The sequence below is a fragment of the Pelecanus crispus genome, chromosome 4 (genome assembly GCF_030463565.1).
Source record: "Pelecanus crispus isolate bPelCri1 chromosome 4, bPelCri1.pri, whole genome shotgun sequence".
NCBI classification, from domain to species: domain Eukaryota; kingdom Metazoa; phylum Chordata; class Aves; order Pelecaniformes; family Pelecanidae; genus Pelecanus; species Pelecanus crispus.
This window is the reverse complement of record NC_134646.1, coordinates 80,716,673-80,731,549: the sequence shown is the minus strand read 5'-3', so window position 1 is coordinate 80,731,549 and position 14,877 is coordinate 80,716,673. Positions and strand designations below refer to the sequence as shown.

Below are 14,877 nucleotides of genomic sequence, written 5' to 3'. Positions count from 1 at the left end.
TGCTGTAAGCCTGAAGAAGTCGCGCCATGGACGTAAATAGGTTCTGGGAATGCCTGTTTTGCAGCACTGCCTTTGCTCTGAGCCCCTTCCTACAAGGTGCTGCAGATTCTCTGTGCTAGAGCTGTTTTTAGGACAGAGTGAGAAAGTATGTGTGAATCCCGAAACTCTGACTCCTGTTTGGGTAGCTCCTGCATATAAGAAGCTCAACACTAGCCCAGACACACAGTGCCAACCTGTTCATCTCAGGACTGCAACAGTGTCTTCATCAGCTCTTCAACCTGAATGAACAGTCAGCACCATGGTTTTTCTTCCCACTGTTCTGCTTTTCTTGTGTTTTTCTTAAGAATCTCACTGGCTTGAAATGTGGCTCCAGTGGCAGTGGGAAGCTGGGTAGAAGGGAGAAGAGTCTCCAGGATACAAGGAAGCCATTGTTTTGTGTGAGTTAATGAAGCTCCCCATTCAGTGCTGGAAGAAAGGAACTTTGTGACTTGTGTAGTATTGCTGTATGCACATCTGCCAGCCTAACTTGAGAGAAAACAGTTAAGACACTGCAACCTGTAAATGGACCAGAAGAGTCTTTCCTGCATGGTACTTTGGGGGAGGTGGATAATGATCTGTTGATAAGATTAAGAGGTTGTTATTGGATTGATTAATTGATTGACTGATTTTTATAACAAAGCAAGGACTGTTGCTTTGAAGCAGACCAAGGACTGCTTCAACCTTGACATTTAAATTACTCTGAGTATGTGAGGAAAAATAGGACTCCTGGCTTCCTTCACTACCTCGGCATGTGGCCTCCAGCAAGCTGGTTGCTTCTGTGTGCCTCAGGGTGCAGATCCAAGAGGCAGGGTGAGCTGATCTGACAGCTCGCCTCCAAAATGTGGTAACGCTCCTGCTCCTAGTGGGTTACTGTGCACTAGCTCCTTGGACCTCCTCAGTTTAATCTATCAGAAAGCTAATCCAGAAAGAGAAAGAAAGAGAATACTGGTTTTTGAGCCCACAAATGTGCCTCGAGTGCCTGAGCCAGCACAAGGGAAGGGACGGAACTGCATTGTGAGGAGTATGGCTGGAGGAAAGGAAAGCAAGATCTTCCCTTCCTGGTCATGGGAAGCAGACAGATTAACTCTGCTGCTCATGGGACCACACCTTTAATACGTTTACACTCTTCATGGTGTAATAGTCAGGAGTGGTTAAAGCAGCTTCTGGTCCCTTGCCCTTCCTAGACTGAATTCGTTGTCTTTCGGGCAGGGAGAGTTGAATGGCTGTGACTTACAGCCTGATGTGTTGCAGTACAGAAGTGCTGAGCTGGGGTTCCTCACGTATTCAGGATGTGAAGTGTGATGGGTCAGGTGTGGACATGTCTCCATTTAGCTGTCCCTGCTGTTGTTTCCAAGAGAGGAGCTGTACAAGCAGGTTCGGGGGGTGACAGCTTCTGTTGTCCTGATTTTCAGCTGCTGTTAAATGTACAGCAACGCCCTTATTTTCTCACTTGAGAAGGAGGTTTACCAGAGCTAGATTATCTTGCTGAGAGAAGTTTAAATGACTAATTATCTGGAAAACACTTCGAGCTGACAGGTGCCAGGCAAGACTGCAGTGCTGTCCTTAGGGGGAAGTTTCCAGGGAGGAAAGAGAATACTATTTCTAAGGCTTATCCTGGCTTTCCCAGTGCCAAGGTTTAAGGGTGTCTGGCTAGCCTGTGTTGAGTATAGATGGGAAAGTGAGCCCTGAACTGGTTAATTGGGTTTCAGCCTTTAATGGATCGTGTTAAAATTGGATCCTATAGAGATGAGAGAGATGACCATACATTCAGAAGCACTGAGCTCCTGCAGCTCCCGTGGAAAATGTGGCTTTTACCAGCAAGTGAATGTGAGGATCTGTCTTCTTCCTGCTTCGCTTGGATTAATGGACAGGAAAAGATGCTTTTGTATTAAGAAATGGACCCTCAGACTTTGCAAATGAGCAACTTCTGGTGGCAAATACACAGTGAGCTGCTGGGCTGAAAGTGTACTCTGTACAGACCCGTTTTCAGTAAATTAGCTTAAATCTAAAGGCTTCTGTACTTGGAGATGATGTCTCCCACTGTGCGTAGCCCTGTCCTCGCCTTTGTCTCTGAGCTGTGGTAACTGATCTTCTTGTGCTCCCACGGGATCCATCATGATCTTTTGTCTTTCGTGATAAGATCTTTGGGCAAGGCTCATCTCTTCATTCTTTTTATCCATGCAGCGTGATGTGGCTGGCTCTCTGATTACCATTTGTCTGTGACAGGCTGCTACCTACGTATTTACCACAAGCTAAGATGCTGCAAGCTGTACGCAGCCACACCTTCCTTACTTATATCTGATCCCCTGGCCCTTAAATATCTTAAATAGCCTATAGCTTTAGTTAGCCAACAGCAGGCTTGTCTCCCTTCCCCTGCTCTGTTTTGTTTTGAAGCCACAGTTGTGCTAAGACTGGCACAAACCTGTGCCAATTCATTTTACGGGCTGAGGAGCTGTCAGTGTCCCAAGTACCCTGAGTCTGCCCAGCTGGCTTGCTTGGGTGTTTTCTCTCTCTCTGGAGAGTCTATTTTTGGTGCACTCTAAGCAGACGGAGCATTGGATATCTGGTCTGATTATCCCTGCTAGGTGCTCAACACAGATCTTTTCCCTGCCCCCAGCAGCTTGCGTCCCCACCAAGGAGCAAAATCTCATCTGGGGCTCTGTAATCCTGTCCTCATTGCTTGGTCATTCTGTCACACGCTGTGACTTCAAGTGGGTCAGTCCTAAGTGGTGGGATTAGGTGACCGGGCAGTAAATCCTGCTGCTCTTTGCATATTTTCAATTAGTTCCAACTGATTCAGCCATTCCTGCTCCTGAAGGGCCCTGGGCACTGACCACCACCGTTTTTCCAGCTCACCTCAGGGGAGGAGAGGAGAAGCAGAGAAGGAGCCTGCTTTTGGGTGACAGCAGAAGGGGAGCAGCAGCAAGGCTGTTACAGCCCCATGGGGATGGTGCAAGGCCTTGGCCGGGCAGCAGAGCCATCAGATGGAGGCCTGGGCGTAAGTGGGCTCTTCACTGGCACCAGTCAGGTTTCTAATGTAAGCGGCTGGGACACGTATGTGCCTGCAGTGAGGAGAGGTACTGACGGCTTGCAGGCAGCACCGGCCTCCTCCAGCACGCTCTCATGTACTCCCTCCCTGTCACCACGCTCCCAGCACTTGTGCGTCCTCTGCCTGTCACCCTGAGCCTCCCACCACCTTCTGCCTTGCCCTGTCCCCAATCCCCAACTCCTCTACTCCCTGCTTCTCCTCCCAAGACCTGGCCCAGCCCTGCCATTGCCTCCTCTGTCTCTACAACCCTCCCATCACCAGTTTTACACTCTCCTCCAGCTCTCTGATCTTCTCCTTCAAGCTCCTGGATTCCCCAGATTCTGTTTGCACGTATCCTTATTCCTCGCCCTGAACAAACCAATTCTGCCAAACAGGCCAATGTCTCTCTTTAGGGAAAATCCTAAGACAAATCCTGCTCCCAACCACTTAACCATCCCCAAGCTGCAGCCTCAACTCTGCTCTTCAAAGGAGAGCTGCAGAAAACATCTCACAGCCAACAGATCATCGTAACCCAGAGGTTTCTGATAACATACCTTCCTCTGCCCTTCTTCTGCCCTCCTGTGTAGGGCAGGGACTGTTTGCACAGCAGCTGGTGCTGTGGCCCCTTGCGTGCCCCTTGGTATAGCTCGCCTTTAGGAAGGGGAGTGGGGCACGACGTGCTGCTGGCAGTTGGCTCAGTGCCCTCGCAGGAGATGATAAATGAGGTGGAGGGAGCAGGCACGCGTGACTGGTGTCGATGAAAAGCCCGTTTGTGCTTAATAAGTCTGAGAAACAGTCCAGGAACCTTTCATGTGTGGGGAAATATGGCTTGCGGTGCTGCCAGAGCTAGCAATCACTCTGGTTTATCGGTTAAAAGGACCAGGCATGCAGATGAAGGTGGGAGGGTTTCATTATGCTCATCTACCTCCTAAATGCTCAGGAGTGCGGTGTCAGCAGTTCCCAAACTGCTTCAGCTCACAACCACCTGTCTGGTCCGGCGACCTCGCTTCCATTTCCACCTTTGGGCTCACCACCCCCTGGGGAGTCACAGCTCTGCTAGTTTAGGGTCCCTTAGCCCAAGAAATTTACTGGGAAGTTTCCCAGTGCATTTGCTGGTTTTTAAACCAGGGTGCTGGAAGGGAAATCCTGGCGACCATTTAGATTTCATCTTCTCTAGTCAAACAGCATCTTTTCATTCATTTCTAGTATCTGGCTGGTATAGCCAGTGCCACTGCCTGAAAGTCAATATTTAGATCCCTAATTTTCTGGGGGATTTTTTTTACTGTATCTGAGAATCTATTTACTGTGGGAGTTTGGAGCACAAACTTGTGCAGAAGAGAGATGCTGACTTTTGTGGCATGACAGTGGAGAACTGCACTCTCACTTGAACTGGGGAAGAGGGAGGCAAGGAGTGGGGAGCATCCTTCCCTTTCAGAGGCTGGATAAAGCCTCTTTGTAACGATGAGATGCCAGTGCTTGGGGGGAGGTTGTTTCTTTGCTGACCAGATGTATCAGCGAACAGCTCCGTCCACTCTGCTTAGTACCGTGTCTGTAATGGCCACGCTGTGTGCCCTGGTCTGTGACATGGCCAAGAGTTGCAGATGTCAGGAGTGGTTTAGAATACGCAGTTTGAGAAACCTTTGGGGATTCATTAGTGTAATCTCAGCAGGGCTAAGCATGCTGCTTTTGGAAGTAGCTTCCTTTAAAGGATCTCCATTTGGGATCCAAAATCAAAGATCTCATGGCTGAGCTATGTTACACCAATAAAGAGGAACAACAAATGGCTTTCTTGAAACACACACATATATATATATATAGTTTGTGAACTGTTCCTGTCATGGTGTGATGTATCTTTCATTCTTAAGTCTTTGAGAATCTGTTTTTCCCAAATCAATAAAAACCCAGCGCTGTTTGAGATACAGTCCAGGTAGCTGTTTTCAGTTTCTCTTCTTGTTGGCTCTTTCATTGGTGTCTCCAAGAAGCAGACAATAGCCAGTGAATGCACAGGACAGCAGAATCAAACAATAAATTTATGCAGAGAGATCAGGCTGGGAGAGACAATAACAAACAGTTCCTAGGAGAGGAAATGAACTGCACAAACAAAAAGGGTGGATGAAATTAAGTTTCCGCCATCAGCATTAACATCAGCTGGTTTCCCTTTGACTCCTCAGTACTGTCTGACATCTCCAAACTTGGGTAGCTGTTCCAAGCAAGGTATGGCACGCAGGCCCTGGCCACGAGGATATTGCTTGTAGGATATTTGTGTTCATACGATGGCAGAAGCAATTTCCTCCTTCATTCAGGCCTGTGCTCAGAGCATAAAGCTGATGGTTTTGCTCTTAGCAGGGCCTGCCTGCATCCAGACGTGGTAACGCTTCTGGGTGCAAGCTCCCACTCATTGCCGTAATTCCCCCGCGTTACCCTACTTCTCAGAAGACCTGTCAGTCACCAGAACTAAAATGACTGCCACGTGTCCCTCACCTAATCCTGTGCCTAAATTAGTCATAAGTGCACTCTGTTCTTAATGATCTTAAGTCTGGATTACAGAGGTGGCCAGACACTGGGGGTTTCTCCAGTGGGAAGCACCGATCGAGGGCTGGGAGTGGCAGCCCATTGTGTTTATAATTTGCTTTACTCTTTAAACACACTTGCTAGGTAACACCCTGTCAGCTGGGGTTATGGAGTGGTTTTTCCATCTCTCTGGGAAAGCTGAGGAAGGGACAACCTACGTTCAAAGGTGTAGTCCACAGGTGGGTGTCCCTGCTTTTTATGTGTGAGTCCCTGCCCATGCTGCCCAGTGTCATGCTCATGTCTTGCCTCGACTTATGCTTCAAATAGACCTTATTCTCAAAGCTTTTATGTGCGTTGCCACAATGGCTCTCTTTTTTCCCTTGCTAGGTCTCTCAGCTACTTCATTTATACTTGTATTTGGACCAGAAAAAAGGGCAGGTAATCTGCTGAGTGCTTGTACTAACCCCTAACTAACGTCTGCCTCCCCATTAGACTAGTTTGAACTGTTTTCAGCTGAGATTGGTTGGAGGCCAGATGCTGTCTGCTCCACTTCCAGTCAGTAGATCCTGCGTGCTGAGCTTTAAAAGCCTGTCTTTGATCTCATCAGCAAAATGCCTTCCAAGTCCTCTGTTGGCAATCAGAGAGACTCCAGCAGCCAGGCAGGGAGCTTTGTATGTGGAAAACCCATCTAACTCAGGTTGTTGCTACTGCATTGGCCAAGCTGCTGCGTTTGCTGTTGTTTTCTCACTAATGGATGAAGGGAGCCTCTCCCACTGCTGTGATTCCATTAGGATGGTTGGGGTTGCAGTGGGAGCTAGTGAGGCCGGGACTCGGCTCAGAAGTGAAGACTCATCTCTGCAAGCATTTTCTGATAGGTGTGGTTGGGAAAGTCCTGCTGACACCACAGTGATAACTGACCTCCTGGGAACATGCGCTACACCTTGTAGTGAGTATCTGCAGGATGGAAGCTGTAACACGCATGCAGACATGTCTGCTAGCACGGAAGAGAACTGCTAACCAAAGTTACAGCAAAAAGAGAAGAGAACATTAACAGGTTTAGCATTGTGCTGGAAGTGTGGTGAGTGTGACTTAGTGTTCCCTTGCCTGTCCATTAACTACTGATCCTAAGATGCAGAAGGTGCCATCCTGTATTAACACTGACCATATTAAAAACTTCTCTTTTATGACTTGACATTTTTTTTTGTTTCTGATTTGTGTCACTTCACTGTGCTGTGTTATAGTTTACACAGCTGCAAAATGGAATTTGTAGGTATTAGAGGTGTTCTGAAGCCTAAATAATGTCTACAGAATTCTTTCAGATTGTCAGACCGAAGGTATGATGAAATCTAGGCACTGTTATTTGTTTATATTTAGATCATATTTAATGGGACTTTGTTATATAAATTGCAGATTTTTAAATTATGTGCCTAATTTTAATTACCTAGAGCCTATGTAAAGTTACCTACATATGTGGAGTATTTTTAATGAATAATTCCACTGGATGTAAACCCAGTTTTTCCAGACTATTAAATCCATCTCCCTCTAAAAGGTTTTACTTCAAATGTGAATGCAGAGATTAATTATAGAGAGGCAAAGTAATGAAGACAATTCCAGCTATTTCTGATGGAGTGCCTTTTGGAATGCCTGACACGATGATGACTTCAGATTTTGGAAAGGATCAAGATGTCTGATCCTTCTAAGCAAATATTGATTGCATCAGTGTTTCTGCTCTGGGCCCACAGAGCTTAATGTTAGTTTCTGGAGATGATGATGTCTGCAACATTTAGAGGAAGGTAGCCTGCAGGTTAGGGGGCTTTGAAAGAAAGCTCAGTGTTTTGATACTCTTTTGTCCCACTCTTTAAAAGCAAAAATAAGGAGAGAGAATATGCTAGATGTGAGAAAGTAAGGTATGCCTATACTACAGTTGCAATTTTGACTGAAGCAGGTAGAGATGTACCTAAATTGGTTTTAGATTAATTACTATGCCACATGGATGGGAGCTTTAACTTCCCTTAGAATCACAGATGAGCTTCTGCAGCTTAAATGTCCATGTCTTGATGGGCAATGCCCTAATACCATTGGTAGTGTCATGAATCTAAGTAAGGTCGACACCAAGTGATAGCAGTTACTGGGGGTTGACATTACCATGCCCTTTTTAGTATTTGTCTTTTGTCCTATTCAGTAGCACTGAGCCCTGCCCAAGCCTGGCCCTTCTCTGCCCCTGTAAAGAAAAGACTGTCCCATGTATGGACCTAGCGAGGTTGGTGGGTCCTGGGAGAAGAAGAGGTGAAGGAAGCCTGAAGAGGTCCGCTTTCAGCTTGTACCATACCTTCACCTATGGGGTGAACTTCCCTTGGGACGAGAAGATCACATGAATTTGGGAGCAGGTACACTATAGTGAGCAGGGAACAGAGACGCACCTGCTCCCACTTGTTGCCACCAAAACCTCACTATCTAGCAAAATCATTGTCTACTGGTTCAGAAGTGCCATGCTTATGGGGACAGTCTGTGTCCTAGGAGAACCTGGATGAGGTAGAAGTTGAGTGTAGGCAGGCAGTCTTGTGCCCAGGGACAGTAAGGCGCAGTCTTCCAGCACTACTTCGTGTTTGTGTCCTCTTCCAGGAGATGAAGTCCCCAAAATACAGGTCCCACACTGCTAGCATAATCATCGTGACAGGGCAGTTGGTGTTCAGTGAGGGGAGAGAGAGAGGTGGTGTCATCCATAGTCCCACAACCGTCCCAGTCCCCATTTTCAAAAAGTTGTATAATACCACCATGCTGTTTTGCTGTTGACACAGTGAAATGTTATCGCAGCGATTGTCATGATATTGCTGCTGTCATGCTCTCTAGGATAAAACTAGCCCAGATCCGTGTGGACATGCTGCAGACATGCCTCTGGCCTGCAGTATAGGCATAGCTTCAGGACCTGGATCTTCTTTCTGTGCAGACACATGGTGTGCTGAAATTTCTAGGACTTCTCCCATGTCTGTAGCAGTTGGAAGAACATCTGTATGATCACGGCCAAGACGGTAAAGAAAAATCCCCAAAACAGCTGCTCTTCATCTTCCACATGATTGTTTTAACTAAACATGGCCCAAGGTGTGTGCTGTGCTAAATCTATTCTGTTGTGAAATAAAGCTATTAACTTGTTTTTTTTTTTTTTTTGTTAATAAATGGTAAGTCTTATTGTGGAATAATAAGTGTTACAGCTGGACAAAGTCTTTATTGCTAAAACATATAACTACAGCAGTGCAAATTCTCACAGTGCTGGCTTTTCAAATGTTTGTCATATATAGCAGTTGATTATCTGACAGGGAAATTAAGGTTGGTAACAACATTCTCCATTTTACTCTGAAACCATCCTGATTCTGTTGTAATCATAATTTTTGTCATATTTCTATTTGGCGTCAGATGGAAATGTGGCAACTGGGGAAGAATTGTGAGTGTTACATTGTGCTGTAGGAACAATTAAATCAAGTTTATCCCTACAAAGACCAAAGGTGCAAAAATTTGAAAGAAAATAAATGGAAGGGAAGTCAGCAGGCTTTCACATGTGGTCACTGTCCTCACTCAGCCTGAGCCTTTGCTATCCCTGCCATTTCTGAGATTTGGACAAATTGTTTCATGGAATTGTAGGAGCAGTAATATTTTGCTGTTTTCTGCATGATGAGCAACCTTTATCTTTGCTGTTATAAACTCAGGTTAAATTAAAACAAAAACCAAGAGAAGACAATCTTTAAATATTTTTTCCTGGAGAAAGTCAAAGTTGTTTTAGCACAGCTGCCGTGACTGTGCTTAAGGCTGTGGTTGTACATATTGTATGCTAGTGTAATGGACCCACAGATGGCAGGCACATATCAGGCCCTTGTTTCAAAGCTGTCTCTGGGGTCTTTGATCATTATATGCCGCTATATTCCAAGTTGCAGTGCAAGAATATTAACATACCTTCTTTATTTTCAATGCAAAAGGGTGTGTTAGTGTCATCTTCACTGCCACGTTGGTCTGACACATGAATCTCGTCTCTGATCTGACTCGTGTCCCCATACATAAATTGCTCACTGGAATGAAATGGTATTTGGGTTAGCTGGCTGAGCAGAGCAGCTGGGAGGAGGTTAAAAGCTTGAGCACTGCTGACACTTGAGCTGGTGGTGCGGGAGAAATACAGCACTCGGGTTACAGCAGCTCATCAATTGCTAAGCCTCCGGCTTTGCTTGTCCAGTCATTCTGCAACAGCAAAATATTATTTAGTGAACTGGTTGCTCTCAGCTTGCTCTCGCTAGGGATCTGTCTGTTGTAGTCAAACTGCAGGCTAGGATGTCTTGTGTTAGGTTTAAACCAGTTACTGAGAATGGGATGGCAGTGCAGGAATTCAGTGCAAGCTACAAAACCCATCCAGAACTGCACTGAGCTCTGGGTGGATGAGATCACACCCAGCTAACCAGCCATGCAAGGAAATTTTGGTACCAGCCCAGTAAGAGTTGCATTTGTAGACTGCAGAGTAGATGTCCCTTAGACTGGCCTAAGAATCATAGAATCATAGAATCGTTTAGGTTGGAAAAGACCTTTAAGATCATCCAGTCCAACCATTAACCTACACTACCAAGTCTACTCTAAGCGAATCAAGGGTAGACTAGACTAAACCATGTCCCCAAGTGCCACATCTACCTGTTTTTTGAACACTTAAGAAGAAAAGCTTGAGGTGCCTGTTGGGAGTGAGAACATGTCCCAAGAGTGGCTCAGCCACTGGCAGGAAAGTAGCCAAAATTCAGGCATCAACTCTTGTGGCAGGTTGGAGAGTTGAGATGGGAGAGGTGCGATTTTAACAAAACATCAGCTCTATGGACTCCACTGCCAGGCATATAAAATAAGCAAAATAAAATGTCTCGGTATACCAGCAAAAAAGCCCCATCCATTTAAAATACATTAAAAAGTAGAACAGGCTAATGAGAAAGAGCAAGGTCTGCAGGAAGAGCGTGGTGGGTGTGTGGAAACTTCTCTGTAATAGCCTGCAGAAAAGCTAAATGCAAAATGCTGCCAAACAGAGTATACATAGAGAGATCTTAAGAAACCAAAGATTCAGTAAAATAAAGAGAAAAATCCCAGTGCAGCTTCCTGGCTAGCTCCACCATGTGACTCTACCCTACAAAAGACAGTTCAATTTTATTTTTCTTAGGTGATCTGTATTTCTACTGATGATGCTTTGGGACAGCATTGAAGAAATTATCATCATGTGCTGTTTGCTTCTTGCCAATGCAGGAAAGTGCTGTAGTCCAGGATGTGTAGCCTGCCTGTAGTTAAACCGATACGCTATGGAGTTGAGAAGGAAGTTTGAACCCATTTTTCTTGTATGAAAAAGCTCCAGGCTGAAAAGTTGGGAGATTAATGATCTAGCAGTTTTCTTGAATGTAGAAAGTGCAAGCTGTCACAGTGACTGGAGTTACAAGCACCTGATGCCTTGTCTACTTACAGTCCCTATAAGTAAGGTGCTAAGGAATTTGTGTGGGGTACAGGCACTGATTTTCCATTACTCTGCATGCAAAATTTCTGAAGCAATGTTGGTAAATCAGTACCTGTAAATTAATGCATTGCCTTCCCAATGTATCAATGCCGCTGGGGGACAGACAGCGTTGCCTGCTTTAGCAAGGAATGTGTCCAGTCTTGCCTTTGATCGTGAATGATCAGGATGAGTCCCGTCTCCGTGCCAGGCCAGCACCAGAGCGTACTCTCCACTGGCCCTGCACCTGCACCCTGGTTTTGTGGGCAGGATACTCAAATCTGCATCCCAGAAGGGAGCAATGATTAATTCCAGTCCAGCCCCAACCTAGAGCCCTCCGGCAGTGTTCAGGCTATGCTTCCACTTAGGTACTGCTTTGACAAATACAAGTCTAAATGAAGGGGGGGTGTGTGTGTGTGTGTGTGAATTGCTACACTGTGCCTTATCTGTTTTGTTAAGCAGGGCAATATTTACTGTTGTTTGCTATCTTTCTGGTTTCACCTCAGTTGAAGCATCCATTGATTTTTTCCTAATTTATACTAGCAGCAATAATTTTAGAATCAGGCTCTATGTATTTATTTCAGTATTTTTTTCAAGACTATATGCTATGCAGTATCTTTCAGACCCTCCCCCCCTCAACAAAATACTAAAACCTAAATGTACTTTTTATCAGTTATGCTATTTATATTCTGAATGTCACTTAATGTATCAGACATAGAAGGATAGATAGGTTCTGTATTGATTGTATTTTCTGGTATTCTTACTTTATGGCAGTGGTGTAGTATGAGGGTTACAGAATTCAGAAAGAGGTATACTTATAGTCAACTTTCTGATGGGATGTAGTTTTAATGAAAGGTATCTTTTAACAAACCCATCTTTTACAAAGAACAGCTACATTCCTTTCACCAAGCAATATGTTTGTTGCCTGATTGAGAGCTAGCCTAAAAAGAAAGAAAGAAAAATGTTGTGTTAGTTTATTTCTTCCTTAAACTGCCTGAAAAAAGCACTGGAATATTTCTTTGTGTTCAACAATAACTTTTTATTATTTGAAAACTTCAGATTTTCTGTGCTCTGGAAAGTCTGTGTATGACTGAGAATGACTGGGTGAATATCATCATAGATGATTAACTTTAAAAGGGAGTTATTTTGATGCAGACTATTTAATTGTGTTTCTGAAGCCAAGCACCTGTTTGGCTCAGATCCTAGTGAAGAAAGGTACCTACTAGAAAGATACTACAATATTTTGTTCCTTTAGATATGGCCAAGGCTGCTCTGAGCTCAAATGACTGCATTGAAGAATCAGAGATGCTTACCGTCAAAAGTTTGAATGACTTTGTGCACAGAACCACTCCAAAAGGAAGAGCAAAGAGAGGGAAATTATGCTTTTAACTCATTTTTGTCCTCTCTAGGTTACTGGACCAGGCAATTTTTTCTCTTCCTGTTGTCCTGATGGTTTTCAATGAGCTAGGGAGGAGAAAGGCTCAAAATGCACTGTGGAATCTAACTTTTATGTGTGTTATTTGCTTGCTTGTTTAACTAGGGACAGGGGGCCCTGTCTGAGAGGCTAAGGAGCTTTAGCATGCAGGATCTTTCGACGATTCGTGGAGACAGCAGCAGCACTGTTCCTCCTTCGGTCACTGTACGAACAAGTAGCAAACAGAGCCAGCCAAAAACATCCAGAAGTGCATCGGAAGGCACTGGCAGCTCAGGTAAGTGCCAGTGTTATTTTCAGTGTTGTGTTGTCCAGAATATCATGCAGCTGAATGAAGTCATGCAGTTGGCAAGCATATATAGAAACAGACATTGCAGGCAGCACATACCAGAATTCGCAGGACACAGACACGCTGTCGAGTCTCTTGACACTTGAGAGAGAAAACAGTATCATCATTTGATGGTTACTGTTCCTGGCTGGTACCAAGGACTGGACTTGAGCAGGCAAGGGAGCCAGCATCAGTCCTTGCAACTTGAGCTGAAAAGTTAGGCTCTGGGCTGGGGGCTGCAAGCTGTGGTGGGTTTTCAATGAGAGGGGCTAATGGAAGTGCAAAAAGGTGGGATAAGAATGCATAGTAGTGGGCGAGGGTCATTATTGTCATCAAAGCCCCCATATGGTGATACGGCCTCTCTCTCTTATGTCTTCTAAACATAAATGTTAATTCTAATGGATATCTGGTTTGAATTTGGCTTACTTGTGCTTCTTCTAAACTGTAAGTAGCTGTTACAGCACTTGACAGTTGTAGTTCCAGAACTTTATCTATCACTGATGAAGCCTACTGAGAAATAAAACCCATATAAAGCACTCCTAGAAGTAGAGACCAAGATCTGACAGCTGTTTATGATATGAAGGATGTCAGCATAAGCACTGTTATGGAAAACAAGTCTCTCTGAAGGGCAGTGGTTTGTTTTCAAATTCTGAAAGAACAAAGGGAAGAAACATCATGGTGGGAATAAGTTCCATTCCTGAGGATTTAGTTACAAAAATTTATTTCAAGCTTGGTTAAAGAAATCTTTGTGAGCCCAGATCCAAAACATTTAATTGGAGATAGCTTTGCAGATTAGATCTCAAAAATGGAGACATGGAGGGTTATCCCAAGCAGGGGGTTCCAGATGACTTCTGGGATTCCTGAACACCACCAAAGATCATGCGACTCAACTGCTGTGATGAGAAGCCACAGAAAGTTGCAGGCGTGTTGCACTTAGTAGCTTGTGAAACATATGCTGGCAAGTTTGAAATTTAGCAGTTCCAGCTTGTGTGTGTTGAAGTCTGTGCAAACAGTCACTGTGTTTCAAGTCTGTGTAGGTCGCTACCCCTTCTAGTTTGCCTTAGTTTTGGAATGTATTAGAAATGTCTTGTCTCGTCCTTCCTAAAGAATATGGTTAAGCCCTTTACAAATTCTGAGAACTACAGCTCACAGACTTCTCTTTTTATTGTTTTTTTAACATTGTCTGTTGAATAAATTCTCTTTACAGGTCAACTGAAATAGCTAATGTTGATGCACAGTGGGTTTATTCTGATGTTTATATAAGGTCTTGTATACACTTCTCTTGAAGTAATCAATCTGAAAGTAAAGTCTTCACACACAGAATATGAAATTTACTCCAAAAAAAAAAAAAAGATTCACATATCATTTAGACCAAAATAACAAATAAAGCATAATTTAGTTATCTTAATTCCATGTTGTGTAGAGCAGCCTTTGTGGTTTTGTTCTTAAGGCAGTGAACTCAGCTCACCTGGCCACAAACCCCTCTCTTAAAACACAAAAGTTTTTGATTTTGATCTGGTTTCATATCAATATTGTACAAGGATCTCAGGATGAATCTTTGGAAAACTGACATAAACTTTTCACTGAGCCTAGTGTTTATCACAAAATTTCTGGATCCAAGTAATTTCAGATTTTTTTTTAATTCTTCTTTTAATGAAAACAACACAAATTTGCAAGATCTTCCAAAACCTTTATCTGTCCCACCTTGCTCAGTGATTTCACTGAGGTCCCTAATCTGGGAGCCTGCTTGCAGGCCCCTTCGCCACCCGCAGACAATAGAGAGGCACGTTCCAGAGGGTGATTTCACTCACAGGTGGTGGCGTCGTGCTGCGTGGAAGACTACGGCCACAGCTTTGCTCTCACTTTTAATTAGATTAAGTGAAAGAAGTGGTCCTGGTCTCTCCAGTCCTTGTGCTGTTTTGTGTGGGCACAATTATATATGTAGTCAGAATGTCTACAGGGGCGAATTGGTCAGTCATAACTATTGTGTGTGAGTGCATGTATGGAAGAGCGTGATCTATCAGCCAGACTGTATCACATCCCAA

General features: G+C 44.4%; 1 protein-coding gene across 1 annotated transcript in view; it reads left to right on the top strand.

The window, feature by feature from the left end:
- Positions 1-14,877, top strand: part of REEP1 (receptor accessory protein 1) — a 54,121-nt gene that overhangs the window by 20,081 nt on the left and 19,163 nt on the right. Inside the window, exons 7-8 of the mRNA XM_075709876.1 lie at positions 5,966-6,016; positions 12,613-12,781. Coding sequence (XP_075565991.1) covers positions 5,966-6,016; positions 12,613-12,781 — 220 coding nt within the window. The remainder of the gene's footprint in view (positions 1-5,965; positions 6,017-12,612; positions 12,782-14,877) is intronic.